This window comes from Typopeltis vanoorti, chromosome 3, assembly GCF_054136105.1.
Source record: "Typopeltis vanoorti isolate ZY-2024b chromosome 3, IOZ_Tvanoo_1.0, whole genome shotgun sequence".
NCBI classification, from domain to species: Eukaryota; Metazoa; Arthropoda; class Arachnida; order Uropygi; family Thelyphonidae; genus Typopeltis; species Typopeltis vanoorti.
This window is the reverse complement of record NC_143551.1, coordinates 49,715,031-49,734,825: the sequence shown is the minus strand read 5'-3', so window position 1 is coordinate 49,734,825 and position 19,795 is coordinate 49,715,031. Positions and strand designations below refer to the sequence as shown.

Sequence of the window (19,795 nt, the reverse complement as noted above, 5' to 3'; positions counted from 1 at the left end):
ATAGCGAAAATAAGGAAACCTTATTCTATCATGTGAAATTTATTTCTTCCAGTTATAAAAGATGTAGTAAAAACTATGTTTGGCAACAAGTTACTAAAATATGTTGATCTGATTCCTCTTTGAAATGACACTGTTGGTCACAGAATGAATGATATGGCAGGTGATGTAGAATCTTAGTTAATCAAAAGAGTTAAGAAGAGCCCTTATTATGCGTTACAAATGATGTGCAGTTAATATGCTACTTAAGATATGTGCATGATAACAACATTCATGACGATATTCTATTTTGTAGAAATTTGTCATCCTGAACAACTGGAGAAGAAATATTTCACACTCTCAATAATTAAGTATGGGCTTCTGTTTGGATGGAGCTCATGTCCTTACAGGCAGGCATAGTGGATTTGGTTCTATAGTCAAGGAAGTAGCTCCAGATATGAATTGGGTATATTGTTTCATACACTGGGCAGCGTGAGCCTCAAAAGGAATGCCACCAGAATTTTAAACTGTGCTATAAAATTCTGGTGGCATTCCTTTAAAGAATCCTTAAAAAAAATAAAAATCAACTAGCTGTAAAGCTAGTTGATTTTTATTAAGGCTCGACCGTTAAATAACAGGTTATTTTATTTTCAGTACTCTGCAATGAAATGGGCAGTGAATATATGCAACTTTTGCTTCATTCTGAAATTCCCTGGTTTTCCTAGGGGCAAAGTACTAACAAGGTTATTTCAATTAATGCATGAAGTTTTATTATTTGTAAACGAATGTAATTCTGATTTTGCATCACTCCTTGTTGACAAAGCATGGTTATCAACACTATCCTACCTTTCAGACATTTTTTTGAAATTAAATGAACTAAATCTCTCCCTTCAGGAAAATTCTTTAATTTCCCTGAAGGGAGAGATTCCTTTTGATGCCTACAACAAAATAAAGGTATTCGAGAAAAACTGGTGTTATGGATTGGTAAAAGACAATTTGCACCTTTTCCAACATTGGAATCCTTTTTAGTGGAAAATTATCTTTTTGTTGATTCTGAGTTTCCGGAAAGTGTTTGTGACCACCTCAAAACTCTGAAACAGAATTTTGAAACATATTGTCCGAATAACTTTTATAAGAAATTTCTGTGTTCACGATCCATTTCAGGCTTACAGTCACAAGAACGGCCTTTCATTATCAAAAAAAGAACAGTTAATTGAGCTTTCAAGTGACTTAAAATGCATTCCGTGATCTGGTTTGGCTCAATTCTTGATCTCGCCTTCAGTGAGAAGTGAATTTCCCGAATTATCTGAAGCATTGAAAATCGTCATTCAGTTTTCTATAATCTATCCTTGTGAGAAAGGGTTTTCATTGCTCCTTCAAATAAAAACAAAATACAGAAATCGTCTTAGCGTGTGTGCTGATTCAACTGAAATTGACCAATATTGAGCCAGATATCCAACAACTCTGCAAGGGTCGAGAAGCTCCACCATCTCATTAAAAGTAAGAATTAACATAATTATATCATACTACAGTAGACTCTCGACTATCCGGAGCCCGGATTTTATCACGGAGAATTATAATAATACAGCAATTCTCTGTGATAAAATGAGGAATATATACTGCAATTTACTTTGCCAAGGCGTTGCGAGCGGGCATCTGCTACAATCCTACGTGCCGTGTGCATAACACAAGTTGAGACATGCAAAGTGCGGATTTCCCCCGCTTCGTCAGTTGTGTATTGGATGTCCACAAGTGCAGAATACGTTTGCCACTGTTCCTGGTTACATTAGTAAATTGTTGTTTTTTTATTAAAGATTACAATGAAGTTGATGAAATAACTGACAACGATATTGTGGAAATGGTGACACAGGGGGAAGAAGAGGAGGAGGCATCCTTAGACGACAGGAAAAATCTCATCCCACATTCGGAAGAGTTTAAGACGATTGAGGCAGCGCTGCAGTACATTAGTGAGGAGGAAGCGACGCCAGCTGATATCATCTGCTTGCATAAGTGGAGGGACATTGTGTCGCAGAAGAGGGCTAAAAGGGTGAAGCAGTCATCTATCAAGGACTTTTTCAAAAACTAAAAACTGTAAGTTTTGACTCTTTCATCTTAGGCCTACCTTTTCACATTTGTGTGAAAAGGTAGGCCTAGAACTCTGGCTTTTGTGTTATCCGGCCTGCCCTTCTGCCACATTAGTCTGAATAGTCGAGAGTCTATTGTATTTATTTATTTATTAAAAATTAAAATTTCTTCAATGATAATACATTTTTCTTCATTTACTTCCAATTACATAACTTAGTGGTCCGTAGAATTGCTTTACTGGTCCTTGGGCTTAGAAAAGTTGAGAAACGCTGGGCTAATATATTCTTTACAGATGAGCTGTTTTTTAGTCTTTCTTCTGTTCTAGATGACACTTGATATGGCATCAAAGTAGCTTACCATCACGAGAATGTTCTTGAAAGAGATAGATACAGTGGTGCTTGGGTCATGGTGTGGAGAGGCATTGCTGCTCTGAGTTACAAGTGCTGGAAAAAGGGACTGTTACTCATGAACGATATTGCAATGAAGTTCTTCAACATCATGTTCAATTCTTCCTTGGTGAAAAAATGAATAGGTGAAGAATTCATTTTTATGGATGACAGTGCCACACCACATTGTACATGAGCAGGAGCAGTAGAGTTACTTCTGGAGACCGAGGATATTAATCAAATCAAGTGACCAGCACACTCGCCATATCCCAACCCCATGGAACTCATTTGGGATGCATTGCTGCTCAAAATTTCTCTCCAGAAAACAAACAAGGCCTTATCCTTGTTCTGAAGGAGGAGTAGGTCAGTTTGCCTCAAGAACTCCTGAATCACCATGCTTAGCACTAGTGATTCAGGAGTTCTTGAGGCAAACATTGTGAGAACTGCACTGCTGTTCGGGATGGACATATTCTATAGTGAAATGTCTCTCTGCATAGTTTTCTGTAAGCACTGTATATTAATTCCTTAACTGAGCCCTAAGAAAATTTATAACACCTTTCGTGTGTAATATAATTTATTAGTATGCTGGCAATAAATTTATGCCCAGATTTCTCATACAGGTAAAAATATAGTTCATCCTTGGCTTTTGGACACCAGTGTATTAAAAGATGGAATGTGGAGGAGAATAAATTCAGTAATGAATGAAGTGATATTAATACTAACTACACTATAAAATGTATTAAAATTAAAAATTAAAAATATTTAAAGATTACAATCTACAACTTATAAACTATAAAGGATGAAAAAAGACCAGTGGGAAGGTCTCAAAATTAAAATATAAAAATATATGACTAAAGATAAAATCAATTTACAGGGTGGAGTAAGGCCATTTTGGGAAAGTTCTCATCAGAATAAAAGAAGAAAATTTCATAGTGCACATCATTGTAGGCTGTGTCAATGCTGTAAAGGTATTTTGATTAGTTGAAGGTTTTTTGTTGTTGGTGAGAGTGATACAATGTTGTTTTATTTCAGTGGCTTCTGATTTTTTTGAGAAGTGAAGAATGGCTAATTTTTCTGTGTGTGAAATGTGATTATATTATTATTATTATCCAGGCCTCCATGGAGTCAAAAGACTTGCCGTGGAGGTCGTTCTTAGGAAACACAAAGTTTATCATACCACTCCTTGACCATTCTCACTCTAACCACTCTCTCAGGCAAGGCATCAATCACCCTCCATGCAAAGAAACCCTCACCGCTCCTTCCTGCCATTCTACCAAGTGAAAGAACTCTCCAATGTCTACCCTGTAACTGCCTCTCAACAGTTTAAAAGCTCAATCATATCACTTCTCCTTCTTCTATCCACCAAACTCTGCAGTCCACATTCCCTCAGTCGATCCTCATAACTGACATTGTTCAGTCCTGAAACCATCTTTGTTATCCACCTCTGATATTCTATTGCATGTACTACTATTCTGTAGTTAAGGCTTTTTGGGTTTGGTTAGCTTGTTTTATGGTTTTCTTTTGAAAAAATTGAGATATGGTATATGACAATCCTGATAATCCTCTCACACATGAATCTAACCTGATCATAGAACTCATGTCTGCACGGTTAGCCTAGTGGCTGTGTGCTTCACAACCATATGACTGGGGAAGGAGTGTCCCAGGTTCAATTCCCAGCGAAGACGTGAGGAATTTGAGGGTCTTCCTCAGCCATAGCCAAGTTAGCCAGTCTTTGGCACGGGCAGTAGGGTTTTTTCTGCCAGTTTATCTGGCGTTTTTCATCCCGCAAGCAGGCAAACCGGCCCCGTGAACACGCGGATCTACAGCCATAAATACTTAACCCCCCATGAGGGGGGTGCTCAACTCGCCCCAATAGGGACGGGGGAGAAAAAGGGAGGAAACTCCATACGAATAAATAAATAGAACTCATATAGGTGGCATTGTAATTTGGTTGACTAGGAAAGTGATGAACAACCTTGCAACACTATAGAATGTCATGGATTGTTTTAGTTGGTTTAATAATTTAGTCATTATAATCAGAATGTTTGAGTATACATTTTATAGCGTTTTATATATATATATATATATATATATATATATATATATACTAGGGGTGCTGTGCCTACGCCCCCCCGTGTTCCGGACTGGTAGGCCAGTTCTCCTTGAATTCTGATATTCTGATGACTCGAATTTCGAAGACTCAATAGCATATTGTGCTATTGAGTCTTCCATAATTACCATATTGTGCACTGATCAATGATTTCTGGTGGTGTTATAATTTTCGGATGTCCTTCACGTGGATCATCTTCAAGGCTGGTACGGCCACGTTTAAACTCGGCAGCCCACTTCTTAATTGTTGAAAAAGAAGAAGAGTGCCCATGAACTTCTATGAACTTCAAATGAATTTTTTTTGGCGTTAAACCTTCTTTTACAAAGAATTTTATAATGCACGATACTCAATTTTATCCATTTCAAGACAACATTTTTGCTTCAGACAGCTGTATAAAACAAACTACTTGATACAATGACTTGCAATTTCACATGGATGTTTATGACAGATGTACCAACTTAGAAAAAAAAATTTTGCTGATAGTTTAGCTATCTATGGTCGAGAACTTTTTATACCACCCTCGTACTATGAGTGAATAGCATATCCGCTCTCCAACCAAAAGGCTGTGGGTTCAAATCCTGCCGTGGACATGGATGTCTGTGGAAATACGATTGGTGCTCAGCAGCAGATGGCGTTGGTGTAGTTGCAGTCAGTTGGTGATTGAATGGTGAATACAGAGTGGTAGAGCAGACGCCCTCCCTCAGTGAGTACTTGGACTCCCTGGAGGTGTCAAATGTCAAATTTGTCAAAAACTGTTAAATAGTATGTAGAAAACACAAAAGAAACTGAATAAAATGTCATACTTAGTATGACTTCTATTTTGATGAATAAAACCGGGGGGAGGGGGGATAACAGTGTTTTCTCTTGTCAGGTGGGGCTCAGAGGTAAAAAGTACCTACTAACGGGATTGGACATTAGGTCAGAAGTACCAGTCATTTTCTGCATTATTTAAAAGGCTATGTGAAGGTCTCCTCCTAGTTATCTAGTCTTCACTCTTAAGTGACCCCTTTTTCATAATATCCTATGCACCTCAGGGTGTATAATTTGATAACTATTCTTTCTAATCATACTCAAGAAGAAAGTTCAATTGGAAAAATGTCTGCATCTTTATTCAGAAGGATTAGTATAATAATCCCAAAAATCTCTAAAGAAAATACATTTTGGAGAAAACAGCATCAAAAAAATCAGAGCTATTCCTTTGCATCTCAAGTTGTATGGGGTGACTGTACCTGAGCATCTGCTAAGGTATAGTCACCCCCATAAAACCTTAAACTCCTCAGTGTTCCATTGCTCTGAAGTGAAAGATCAAGGAATATCAATCATAAGACAAATCATGATATATATATAGGGATGTGATCTTGTACCAACAAGGAATATCATCCTTACATTTCACATCTCCATTAATCATGGTAATGATGGAGACAGCTACTCTGTTAGGTAATTACTTTAATTTAATACATCATATTAAGGTCATCTGGAGGTACAGACACACTCATGTATATACTAGGAGACAAGCTACATTATATTCCACATGGCATGTCAATATACTCCTAATTTTGTCAACAGTTAACAGAAATATTCCCTCTGATTTTTCTGGCCTATGTGCACATGAAAAACATTTGCACAAGTTTCCATTCTCAGACTCAATATGTGTGGTAGCCTGTGCTCACAATAGTGAAAGTCACAAGCCACAAACTCTTAATGTTATGGTAACATTATTATTGTCATTTCATCATATTTGTCCAGCTACTCAGATTTAAATGAATTTGTAGTGAAAATGAAAATCACTATCTGAAATTATTGCCTAAAGTCCTGGAGAACTTGAAACAGAAGAGTTATGTGTTTGAGATTTTTAAGCTACTGTTGTTGAGATTAGGGTAGTTGATTAGAATTTTGCAAGCTTTTTTAAATTTGTATTTTACCAAATTTTGGTATGATGTAAAGAACATGTCTTTCCCCTCATTTCAGTGTAGTGTGTCTGGAGCATGATCAGAAAGGTCCGATTTTCCATAACATCAAATTTGATGAGTTTTTTTTTTTCCCCATATTTTCCTAAAATGCATCCTATTTCCTATATATGTCACAATACAGGTGCATTGGATTCAGTATGGCTGGGGGGGGGGGGGGAGATCCTTGTTCACCAAGATGATGACATTAAATTGGTTTACCAAATTAGTGATACTTTGGCATACTGGATTGTAATGTAACCTGCCTCTCTCTCTCTCTCTGTGTATATACACATGTGCTTCAGATGACCTTAATATGAGGATTGAAACAATGAATAATTACCTTAGTTTATATTAAATTAAAGTTATTACTCTGACATATTGTGGTTTTCTCCATAATTTACTATAATGAATGCTTGTAACTATGAAAGAAAGGATTTTACATCTCCAGTCTTCCAGCCTATAAAGCCATACATCTCAAAACCTTTGAGATGCTTTAAGTTCCAGAAATATGATCTGTGCTTGATATGGCAGCAAAGAGCAGAAAACCAAAGCCTGCATATGTAAAATACATAAAGTGCAGCAACTGCCAGGGAGCTCATCCAAGTTTGTCAAAAGTAAAAAATAAGAAGGAAATCCAAAAGATCAAAACAGAACACAACAGAACATTCCATATCAGGTGACAGAGAAAATTTACCACATCTAATAGAAACTTGTATACAGTAGGGAGTTTTTTTGGTTTTTTTTTTAAAAAAAGGCTTTAACCCATATAGCTGCCTCACAGTTATATCATTCCCAAATTTCATTACTTTTCATGATTCCTTTAAATGAGCATCCTTTAGTGAACCAAATTAACATGTGCAATATCACACAACACGCAAGGAAAAGCCTCCACATTCCACAGGAGTGGGGAGGGGATTAATACCTCTATATCCACCAAGGATTCCAAAATCATCAAGATATCAAACATCCTGGATGGAGTTCAGTTTGACACCTTGGATATTTCACATGAAGAGGAACACTTAGATGCTAGCTGTCCACTTTCTCCAAAAAGGAAAAAATTCAACACTGATAAAAGTATGAACTCCCACAATCAAAGCTAAAATCCAGACTGATCCATCATACAAAAAAATTTGCATGGATTCCACCATAACTTTGATGCCATGAAGGTCCTTGCAGTGAATGTGCCCATGATGAAGTTGCAATTTGCTCTCAGTAGGATTTCTTAACTTGGTTTGCTGCATCTATTTACCATCTTGATGTCATATTGCAGTTACCATTTCCCACTCTTCTTGTGTCAGATCTGAACACCCACAGCACTGAGCAGTGGAGTACATACATGACAATGACCTCTCTCTCTCTCCTAATATCCTCTTCCACATGCTTCCCTGAAATAACTGCTTTCAATTAATAATCTGTCATTATTAATTCCCACTATTTAAATCAAAAGTCAAAAACAGCATCTAGGTTGGCTGTCCACCTTGTGCAACTATGTATTCCATCATGGAAATCACAGTCATCCTTTACAGAATTTGATTCTGAAACAGTCTGTTCTCATATCGTCAGACCAGTGAATCGCACTGTGTATAATACAAGCTGTCACAACTGCAATACCCAAAATATTTGTTTTCCACCTTTCCCCATCATGATGTCAAAAATTGAATGAAAAATGCACAGCACCCAAAAATGCTTAAAACAAAGCTTGAGTGTCTTTAATAGATATCCCACCACAACAACTGTGGTGGGATATCTATTAAAGAAATGATAATTGTGCATGACACATGATACATCATCTGTCTATTAACCAGCTCATCCAACAGCAGAATGGTCTAGGAACACAATAAATGTGAAAAGGCTGACTCCAAAACAGGTGCATATACTCTTGGAAAGAACTTTGCAAAAACACTGAAAACATCCATTTCTGTTCCCTTTAAATAATCTGGAACTCTACAACAGGCCATTTAAGAAAGAAGACCAAAAGTTGCTTTTCTTGCAACCAAGCAAATACTGTAGTTGATATTAATTTCAAAATCGATGTGGAAACATCTCTTGCCATCTTCCATGAATCTGTGTTTTTGCCTCTACAACAGAATTTCTGTATTCCTAGTGACAAGCAGTTATTACTGCCTTTCCAAAACCAGGTAAGAATTTAAAAAGCTAACAAATTATTGTTCATAGCTTTTGCCAGCTGTTTGTGCAAGATCTTGGAAAAAAAATTTTCATTTGATACTTCAGCTGCTTTCCAAAAGTGTTGACAAGTTTAAACCACTTTCGGTCATTTAACCACAGTATTTGATTGCTCTAGCTTATGTTTAAAATAAAAAGTTCCTGCATGTGCTTTGATCTTCTGTCATTATTATGTCTAATGTTACATAATTTATCAATTTTAAATACTTTTTTTTGTTTTCTTGAACGCAAGCTCAACTTTCATTTTAATTGATGCTAAATATAAATTTTTCAGATCACCAATGAAGATAATAGTTCTGGTGTACTTTCTCCATTGCCTGTTTTACATTCTGTACAGGATAGTGATACAAGTGACTGTAAGGATGAAGCCCAGATATATGCACAAAAATCTGGAAGTGACGACTGTAGTGAACTTGGGGAGGATTCAGATGAAATATTGGAAAATAGTCCATCAGTACAAGAACAAGAAAGTAATGGAAATAACATTGTACAGATATATGAATTTCAGCATGAAAATTCCACAACTGAAGACTGCAGTTTGTCATGTGAAAAAAAGGATAGGTTCTTAACATCAGAAACTGCCATTCCAGCAAGACCATCGAGTGCACCACCAGTGTATGTATGTGAACATAAAGCATCGCTGAAGCGTTCAACAAGTTGGCAAGAATTAGCTTCCTCAGCCAAAGTGTCACAGAAAATGAACAATATGCTACTGAAAAGAAATGGTAGCAAATCATCTATAATGAATGAATATTCTAGGGATTTTATTGTTGTTAATCCGAGGTGTGAAAAATTGTCAGAATTTCCATTGTGTCAGGCATCTAGGGAAGCATCACCATGTACCACCACATCTACAACATATTCCAATCCACAGTTGATTAAGGTAATTTCCAGTGAAAAAAGTTCTCTAGAAATGAAAATTGCAAATGGTGCAAATGAGGGAGTGGGGATGGTAATTAGTCAGATGCCTCTACATTTATCTGAATGTGGAAATACAACAAATAATTTAGTAGTCAATAGCCAAATGTTGATGAGTGGATTTCCTCTTCAGCATTCCGGGATTGCTATTAGTGCTTCTCCAAGTGTGATGACTTCTGGAAGTATTTTAGTAGCACGAAGCAGTATGGATAACCAGTTGTCATCAGATGGACACAACAATTGTGTATCAGTTGTTCCTGCTGTTACACATCTTCCAGTTATACAAGGAAACATTCTCTTTCCATCTCTCAATGGAATTTCAAATGTGGTTGGCTCCTCACCAACATCTGATTCATCTTCAAGAGTTGGCCAGCCTAGTCCTGCTGTCAATATAAACACAGGAATTACAGGAGAAAGTAGCAGTGACATACCTGCTTCTGATGACGGAGGTGGAGGAGGTGGCACTGGAGGCATACCTGATAACAGCTGTGCATGTAGTTTAAAAGCTATGGTTATGTGTTGCAAGTGTGGGGCTTTCTGTCATGATGATTGCATTGGTCCTTTAAGGTTATGTGTTACTTGCCTCATTCGGTAACAATAAGGAAGAAAGAAATTTTTGACTGATTGAGACATTTCTTTGTGCAATTTGCTGCTCTGGTTACAGTTTAATCTTCTCTAAATACGGTTAGCTGATTTTTATGTCAAAAGGAGAAAAACTATTATAATACTGTTTGATACGTGTATAATAGCTGTGACTTTAGGGATAATGCATTATACCTGTTCTGTTACTCTTATGTAAAGGAGATGCATCTTGTCGCTACACTGGAATTTAAACATTTCAACTTTTCGTTGACGACACTAATAACTGTAGTGTTCCTTGTGTATTGTGAATGGACATATATATATATATATATATAAATACACACACTCATACACTACATTACAAAGCATTTATAGCTATACATGGAGCTGAATGAGGTGAGGTATCTTTATGTAATCTAAGGTATTGTTTGCATGGTCATCAAGTTAAAAAACATTCTTGTTCCTTCCATTTTGAAAATAGACCTCTATGTTTGTGTTGTTAATCATAAATAGCATTTCATTTCATTTCTGTCCTGTAAATTTAGTTTAAAAACTTTAAATAAACATTCATCACCTTGATCTTAAACTTGAACAAGCAAATATTTTCCATTTTAATACAATTTAATATATTTTAACTTTATGATATGTTTTTTGGTAGCTTGAAAGATAATGATAGTGAAATGATTTTAGTCTAATTTCATAATCTAGATGAACAAAATAATTATTTGTTGTTTCTTGGCAAATACACTCTCACAACCAAATACTCCAGCAGGTTCAATTCAAAATATTAATTTTGAACCTAGATGAGAAATAAAATGGAACTTGACTATTCCACTGAAATAGTCAATTGTAATGTTTGTAGTCTGAAAATGAGAAGCAATGTGTGTATATTGTCATTGTTTTTGCTGTGACGGATAGGGGTGTGCATATCATTTGAGAAAAAAATGAATGCTCTGGAAAATAATCCTAATATTGATTATTAGAAACACTTATTCACAAGAATAAAAATGAATAATTTTATTAGTGCAAATTCAGCATAATCACAAGGTGAAGCCAGAACCTTGCTAACACTATAACAACATCTTGCTTTCATGTTATTTGGTAAGCATGACTGCATCACAAATAATAGATTTGTGTTAAAAACTTTATCCCACAGTGTAATGTTGAAGACAGCATTGCACTGCAGGATAGGGGTGGTGAGTATAAGCAAGCAAGGGCCACTACCTGTCTATCCACTTCATGGCACATAAGGCTGGGATCTATCTTCTCTAGTTATTCCTGTATTTTACAAGTAATTCTGCCTCTCCCCCCCACCCTATCCCCAGTTATTTTAGGTCTTTTCCTTCCAGAATCCATGTGTAAGCTATCTTTAGCAAATTGCTCCTCTGTCCATTCTCATGGCCAATCCATTTCCATCTTTTTGTTTCACTGGCAATACTTTTTGGTTTCTTTTATACATACATATTTATATTGCTCCCACCCATGAAAGGTTATTTGCAAACCTATAGTATAGTACATTTTGTACTATGGGTGGGTTAAGGAGGATTTTTTCCCTATTTTTATATATATGTATTTTTTTCATATAGTCCAGAAACCCTGCTCTAGAGATCAAAACACATGGAACTTTTTCCAGCCTCCAATAAACAGGGCAGTGATCTCATACTGGGCAATGAAATTCATCTTCCACCCTATGGACAATCACAAACATCGATGCCTGCAGCCTGTTGATTAAAGAGCTGGTATGCTAACCACACAGCCAACCAGGCCAGCTGTATAACTCATCACATGTCATGTGGCTAAAATATTTTTTAATATTTTACAGAAACGCTTTGATTTAAAACTATTTAATTTAGCTTCCTGTTTCTTTGTCATCTTCCAAGTCTCTGATCCATAATATGGACTTGATGTTACTACTGAAGATCTCTGTTTTTGGTTTTATTATAATACTTAATGACTATCATGTATGTATTATTATCTCTATATTGTTGCAACCTTCTTTATAATCCAGTCAATGAGCATGTTAAAAATTAGTCCACATAATACTTGAATGACTATCATGTATGTATTATTATCTCCATATTGTTGCAACCTTCTTTATAATCCAGTCAATGAGTATGTTAAAAATTAGTCCACATATTAGCAACTGTGTCTTACACCAGTGACACCCTTATCTCACACCCTTGTAATGTTTGCTATGTGATAATTAACTTTTACTTCTTCTTTTTTTTAATACATTTCTTTTATTAATTCTCACATATTTAGCAGGAATTTCATAGCTTCTAAATAATTATCCATAATGTCTCTCTGTTTCAACAGTCTTATACTCTCTGGTTAGCAGCACACCATTTTTATCCCTTATTGCATTTTGCTTCCTTGTTTCAAACATATTTTCTTTGCCACTCATATAGTTTTCCTGTTGTGGCCTAACAGCACAGCCTTCTGTGCTTCTGCCATATTGTCCACATATTCTCTTGCCAATCTCTTAACTATCTTATTTGATTCCATAATTTTCAAACAGCATTTTAAATTTGTTTTTCTTCTATTAGATTCCAGGTCTTGTTTGATAAACGAGACCTGGAATACTATCTTACATAATAGGCCTAGTGGGCTATTATGGTCTCTTCCCATCTTTTCAAAGACTGTCCTCTATTCCTTCTCCTTTGAGGTCTTCCTTTCATACTTTTCTTTTGTTCCTTTCATACATACTTTTTATTGTTGATATTCATGTCACATTTGGTACAGCTGTTATGCAATTTAGTTATAAAACTTAGCAACGAACCAAGTTTTATATTTTATATTAAATGAATCTAATATCAGGTTAAATGTCACTTTCTTTCATAATGCAATCATATAGATGATGAATAAGAGTGGAGATAATGTGCATCCTTGTCCTACCCTTGATTTTATATCAACCCATCTTCCTGTATTTCCTTCATTTCTAACTGCTAACTTACAACTTAAATAAAGAATATGTTGCTCTGTATAATGTTCTATTTACACCACATAATTGTGTTTTGAAAAGCTTTTCTTTGGATACCTTGTCATATTCCAATGGTTTCTCAAGTATTTGTTATAAAGTGAAATCAGATCTTGACAACCTTTATTTGGTCTGAACAGAGCTTCTTCTCCAAGTTTCTATTCCATATTTTTTCTCAATCTCTTTTCAAATATATTTGCATAAATCTTACCTGGAAGAACACTAAGTAAAGAGATTACTCTATAATTCTCACATTCAGGTTCATTTGCTTTTTCACAGATGGTAACTATGAGGGCTCTACTCCAGTCATCTGGAATTTAACCTTCTAACCAAGCCTTCTGGGTATAGACACTGCAAAACTTTTATAACCTTAACATCTTGTGGCCACTATGGTTTTGTTATTTTTCTTTGCAGACAACTTCACCACCTACCTCTAGTTGAATCAATCAATGTTTTCTTAGAGTTTACCACTGAAGCTTTGTTTGGTTTGGTTCATATTTTCTGTTTAATTTTTTAAGAAAAAAATTAAACATTATTGAAGATGTTTGCAGTTTGCCTTTAAAAGCTGCTCATCTATAATTCTTTTTAAAACTTTCTTACATACCATTCTTTTCAATGTGATATTCATTTTTGTTATTTAGAACAAAGTGATGGTTGCTACCAATTTCAAATATTCTGTACTTTTGTATCCTGAACCAGCATGACAATATCACTAACTGTAATGAGACTTTTCTTATTTCTTGCATCTTCTCTCCACATGAACTTTTGCCAAAATGTTCATGTATGCTTGGTGCAATTTATTTCCTACTCTGCTATTTAGATCTCCAACAAGGACCACTTTTTCCATTTTCTTTGTCAGCTGCCAATTCTGATGACTCAAAAAAATTCTTCCACCTCTTCCTAAGAATCTTCTTCATAGGCACAAATAAGGTTTTCATTGTCCATTTCCCTATTCTGAAGTTTGCCCACATAAATTACTCTACTGGAAATTGCCTTCCAGTGAAGAAGCTTATCTTCATGTTTGGTGTAGAATGCTATTGCTACTCCTTCCTTTATTTGATCATTATTACCCAAATATAGCATCCTATACTTACTTAGTAAGATCTCACTTGTTCTTGCTTTCTTTGTATCAGTAATGCCATTATGTCCTCATTGTACTTTGCCACTTTTTCTGCAAGTTTGATTTCCTTTCTGTTAATACTTGTTATATTGATTCTATATTCAGTTTTTCTGATGCTAGGTTTATTCTTCTTCTTTTAGATGTTGATTTGGAATTTATTCTATAGCTGACTTTTTGTTGTTTGCCCTAGCTTGCATGAAATCTCATTATGTTGTACCATCATATGTATTTGGTTTAAGCCAATAGAGAGTATAGTTTGGTTGGCTAAGTCCCAAATTGCCAGTCCATCCAGTATGTACTAGATACCTACTAACAGGGCACACCACATGAAGGTGAGGATTGGATATTAGGTCAGAAGCCCCATTTAGTTTTCTGCATTCCTTAAGGGTGATGTCGAGGTTTCCTCCCAGTTATTTGCTTTTTGACCCTTAAGTGACCCCATAAATTTTCTTATTCTTAATAATCTATTAATAAATACCTACAGAAGTTTTTTACATGGTACCATTTTGGCAAAAAAATAAAATGAATTTGGTAATTTGCATGTAAAAGTTACCAAACTTATTTTCCATTCTTTGTTTTCTCTTTCAGAAAGATTCTCATATTACTACATAGAGGTACCTGATAAAACAAATGGTCATTAAAATATAAAACTATAAAATTAAATTTCTCATGGTAGCAAACACTGTTATAGTGAACTTGCTCACTATAACAGTTCCATCCAAAGATCATGTAAATGATCATGTAAAAGATGATCTAAAGGAAAATTTGAGATTATTATTTTTTTTAATTAAACATAAATTGACAAATTATTTTTAAATAATTTGTCAATTTATTGACCAGGCTAGACCATGGAACTGAGCTGCATAGCCAAAGAAAACGCTTCATTAATAAAATGTTTGCTTATCAATTTATGAACAGTTTAAAATCATATTACTATTTGTTATATGATTTTAAACAAGGACAAGAATCAGTGATGCACATATGGTATTAGGAGTTGTAGTAGAGCTGCACCTAGTTATACTAAATTCTTAGTAAGGTTAATAAAAATAAATAAATAAAAACTGAATTAACATTAACAACAGTTGCTAATACTCTTCATCAATGTTAAGGTGAAGTTGATATTAATTCAAAAAGGGAAATTATGAAAATAGATATATAAAAAAAAACTGATTACATCAACTACATTCCTCACTGATGAGCCTATAAAATATATTTTAGCTATTTAGATACAATTTTTAGTGGATGGCAAATTAAATATTGAAATAGATAACAGAATACGTAAGAATGCTTGAAGCTAGTTAAATAAAATTATATGACATGAGAGACCTGATATCAACTGGTAGTATACAGAGAGTGTTCAAACCAATTTTAGCATATGAAGCAAAAAATTAGGACACTGATCAAAGATTGGACAGCACGGATGCAAGAGTTTTCTTAGCAAAGAAGGAATATGAACAGAATATCAAATACATGGTTCTGCTATATTCTTCAAAAGCAGAACTATAATAAAAATGGAGTTATTAGAAAGGAACTAAACATTATTAGTATTCAAAAATCTGTAGACAGAGTTGATATAAAATGATCTAGTCGCTTAAACAGAAATTCGAATGGATGGATACAATTAGGAATGCCTAGAAAACAGAAATATAGGAGGCATAAGAAAAGTAACGGGTAAATTTGGAAGGAAACTGTTGATAGAAAACTAGTATTGAATTCTTAATTATATGGAATTATCAATGGTATTTGTACCAAATCCTTCAAGATATACACAAGGTAATGATATTTCAGTAGTGAGATGAAGAAATCAAAAAACATACCTAAACTATCAAAGCATTTCCAGCATATGATAATTAGAAAACACAACATTTAGTTCTCTATCACAGCAGGAATTTAATTTAACCCCACAACTGGCCATGACATCTATAGACATCCAGCTAAATCTGGATATGATTCTGTAACACCCATTGAATAACATAGATAAGAAGAGCAATTTGATCTCACTATTTCATCCAACTCGGCCAGTAGGGAGGTTAACTGTAGACATCAGCTAAAATTTTGCTGCGTAATTATCACACATGACAAATTGAAATTGCCTGCTAATTTAAACTTTTTAAAAGTTGGTTTGGTTCTGCGAAGTGAATTTCTATAATTCAGCTATGTTGATTTTAAATTTGAAATAATATTTACTCTTTAATATTGCATGAATTTTGATGAATTGAAAGGGGATGTCATCTCTTGTTATAATGAACTTGTAAGAACCAGAGGAAGAGTTTGCTATAAAAATTTTCTTTTGAATAGCATTATTAGCAAAAAAAAGGACAAATATTGTCCTTTTTTTTTTTTTTGCTTTACTGTCCTATTGTTAAAAGGACAAATATTGTGCTAATATGCTTATTTATTGAAAAAAATTACGAATTTTTCTTTAGAAAAATTATGAAACGTGCTCATTCTGGCTTTCTTTGCACTTCAACTTTGTATGTGTTTCAGCATATTGTTGACAGTATTTTATAATCTAAATCCTTTGTTTTAAAAATTTGCTAATTTTTTTTAAATCCATATTCTGTTCATCCACAAAAATTCTTCCTTTCATTTTTGCTTATTTCAGAAAGAGAAGAATATATCACATGGTTATAGATACAATGAGGCAATTGATTGTGAAGTTAGCAGCTTCTATATACAGTTCAGTTGTGAAGACACTTTACCCATAAATTTTGTTTGCTTATGCTTGGGCAAAGGATTAAAACAAGCATATAATTTCTTGCTTATTATAATTTATCACACAGTTAAAACTCTTTCGTCAAACCCAATTTTTATGTGAGGTAGAGATAATGCATTTTTTCATTCAATGTTTGTTGTTAAATATTTTTGGAATTTCACATCAGTCTGGCTTTTCATGCCCATTTCTTTTGTATTTGTTATTCACTGTATACTTTGCTGACCCTTTGATACAAAAAAAATTATGTAAACTTTGTACAAATAGATTGTTATCTAAGAAAAACTCTTAGGTCTCCATAAAGTAGCTAACTATGATCTTTATATTTAATCCTGTCAAGTAGCTCAAGATTTTGACAATGGGGATGAGTAATTATAAGTAACCATTGTGAAGAAATCAATGGCATATGGTGGGCATTCCAGTGGGTGTGCTGTTGTAAAGCAACATTATTAAAAATCATTAAATTTTATAAAAATCTTACTTTGTTAACCAAAAATCATTCCATTTATATATTGCTTCAATCCATTTCTGTATGAGAGCGCTACATAAATTTGGAAGAAGACTTTTTTTATGGTTTTGAACAATTTTTAACTTGACTTCATATTCTCAGTTTAAAAGAAATGTAAACAAAATATCTTCAGCACTATTTTGAGTCATTAAGAAGGATAAAAAGAAATGTCAGTTTAAAAAAAAAAAAAATACATAGCTGTCTACAGGAAACCACAAGGAATAACTAACTACAGGTATCCCTTGCTTAACGCGGATTTAATTATTGTGGCGAAATTAATTGCGGCAATCCCTTGATATACGCGGCAAGAGTTTTGATTAAGGCGCCTTTAAATTTACCATGCAAAATCATGTTCACGCCACAAGGCTGCTAGCCTCATGGTCATCCAAATTCTCTTAATGATGTGTGTGAGAATGTGAAAGTTTTATTTTTTCCACCAAATACAACATCATTGTTACAACCTATGGACATGGGAGTCATTGCAACTTTCAAAGCTCATTTTCTTAAAAAGACATTCTCAAAGGCAGTAGAAACAACAATGGGAGAAAATGCGATTACGCTCCACGAATTTTGGAAAAAATTTGCATGAAAGCTGTTTGAAAAAACCTTCTGCCAGAATGTGCTAATGACTTAGGTTGTTTTCAAAATCCTGTGAACGACGTGGTCAAAGAAATCGTTGCAATTGGTGAAGACCTTGGTTTTGATGGTGTTGATGCAGAAGATGTTAAAAAATTATTGGATTCAAATACAAAAGATTTCAGTGACAACGATCTTGAAATTGAACAACGCACATATGAAGACAATGAACAAATGGAATGTGAAGATGAGGTTCCAAAGGAAATAACAGTCAAAGAACTGGATGGAATATTTCGCAGTTTAGAATCACTTAAGCAGCAAGTAATGGATATGGATCCAGATGTTAATCGAAGAATGCTTGTTTGCCGAGGTCTGGAGAGTCATTTTGCTTGTTATCGTAGAATTTTTGCCGATAAGAAAAAAACTAAAACTGTTCAAACGACTCTTTATAACTTCTTTTGATTAAAAAAAATTGCAGTAACTAATGTAGGTACATGTATGTATTAAACATTTACTTTGCATTTATTTTTTATCTTTCTAAAAGAGTACCATTTAAAATGAACTATTAGTACAGTAATCGATCAGGGACGAATTGTACTTTTTACCATTGATTATTAGATTTGATTAATGCAAAATGAATGTTATTTATTAAATTAGAAACTAAAAATCCTAAATATAGCATTTGCAATAAAGTAAGGATATTTTACATTAAGTCAAGGATATTTTACAATTGAAAATAGTACATGCAATGCTGAAAAATTTAAACTTTCATGTTTGAACTCTTTGAAATCATATGTGATAATCCTTCTTTACATTCGTCTTGGATTATCATGAGTTTTAATAAATCTTAAGTTATGTTTTATGTTGTTTTAATTTATTAAACCAAATACATCATGCTAGGTTAGCACATGTAGCACTTGACTGTCTGAACGCGCCCACTGTCTTCGCATATAGTGCAGGTGTGGTCTGTAATCTGCTCACTTTGTTAAAATAAGTAAAGGTTTTGTAGTGGACGTTGCAGTGCTTTCATTTACTGGTGATTGTGTTAGGTAACATGAATATTGTAACATTAAATTCAGTATTAACAAAATAAAAATATTTTATAGTATTTAAAATGTTAGCAAAGAAGAGAAAGATAGAACAAGAAAATCAGGAGTTTAAAAGTGAATGGACCGAAACGTACGCATTTGTAGCAAATACAGCAAGATTTCCAGTGTGTTTAATATGCCATGAAAAGCTTTCAAACAATAAAAAATCAAATATAGAAAGACATTTTTTAAATAAACAATACATTTGACAAAGCATATCAATGGGGAGATGAAAGAAAAGAGGCAGTAGAAGAGCTGCAACACAAATATATTATTATGTTAATATAAGTAAATGTTCATTTTCCTATCATTTTCCAAATGGATAACAGCATCAAGAAATAAACCTATTGCTAGTTTTGTGGCCGCTCAGGAAGTTGTTAAACAAGGAAAACCTTTTACGGACGGCGAATATGTGAAAGAATGTTTTATTAAAATGTCCAAATTTCTCTTCTGCGATTTTAAAAACTAAAGCGGAAATAATTACAAAAATAAAAGACATGCCATTATCTGCTAAAATTGTAAGGGACAGAACTATACGAAAGGCAGAAGATATAACAAATCAGCAGGTTACAGATCTAAATTCAACAACAGGATTCTCCATTGCCTGTGACGAATCATGCGAT

At 34.2% G+C, this 19,795-nt stretch overlaps 1 protein-coding gene across 3 annotated transcripts in view; it reads left to right on the top strand.

Annotated features, from left to right (window-relative positions):
- Positions 1 to 10,754, top strand: part of Asx (transcriptional regulator additional sex combs) — a 391,735-nt gene extending 380,981 nt beyond the window's left edge. For all 3 annotated transcript variants that reach the window (XM_090415600.1, XM_090415599.1, XM_090415601.1), the window contains one exon: positions 8,965 to 10,754. In XM_090415600.1, the coding sequence (XP_090271726.1) occupies positions 8,965 to 10,203 (1,239 nt within the window). In that variant the 3' untranslated portion in view covers positions 10,204 to 10,754. The remainder of the gene's footprint in view (positions 1 to 8,964) is intronic.
- Positions 10,755 to 19,795: the final 9,041 nt, after the last annotated feature.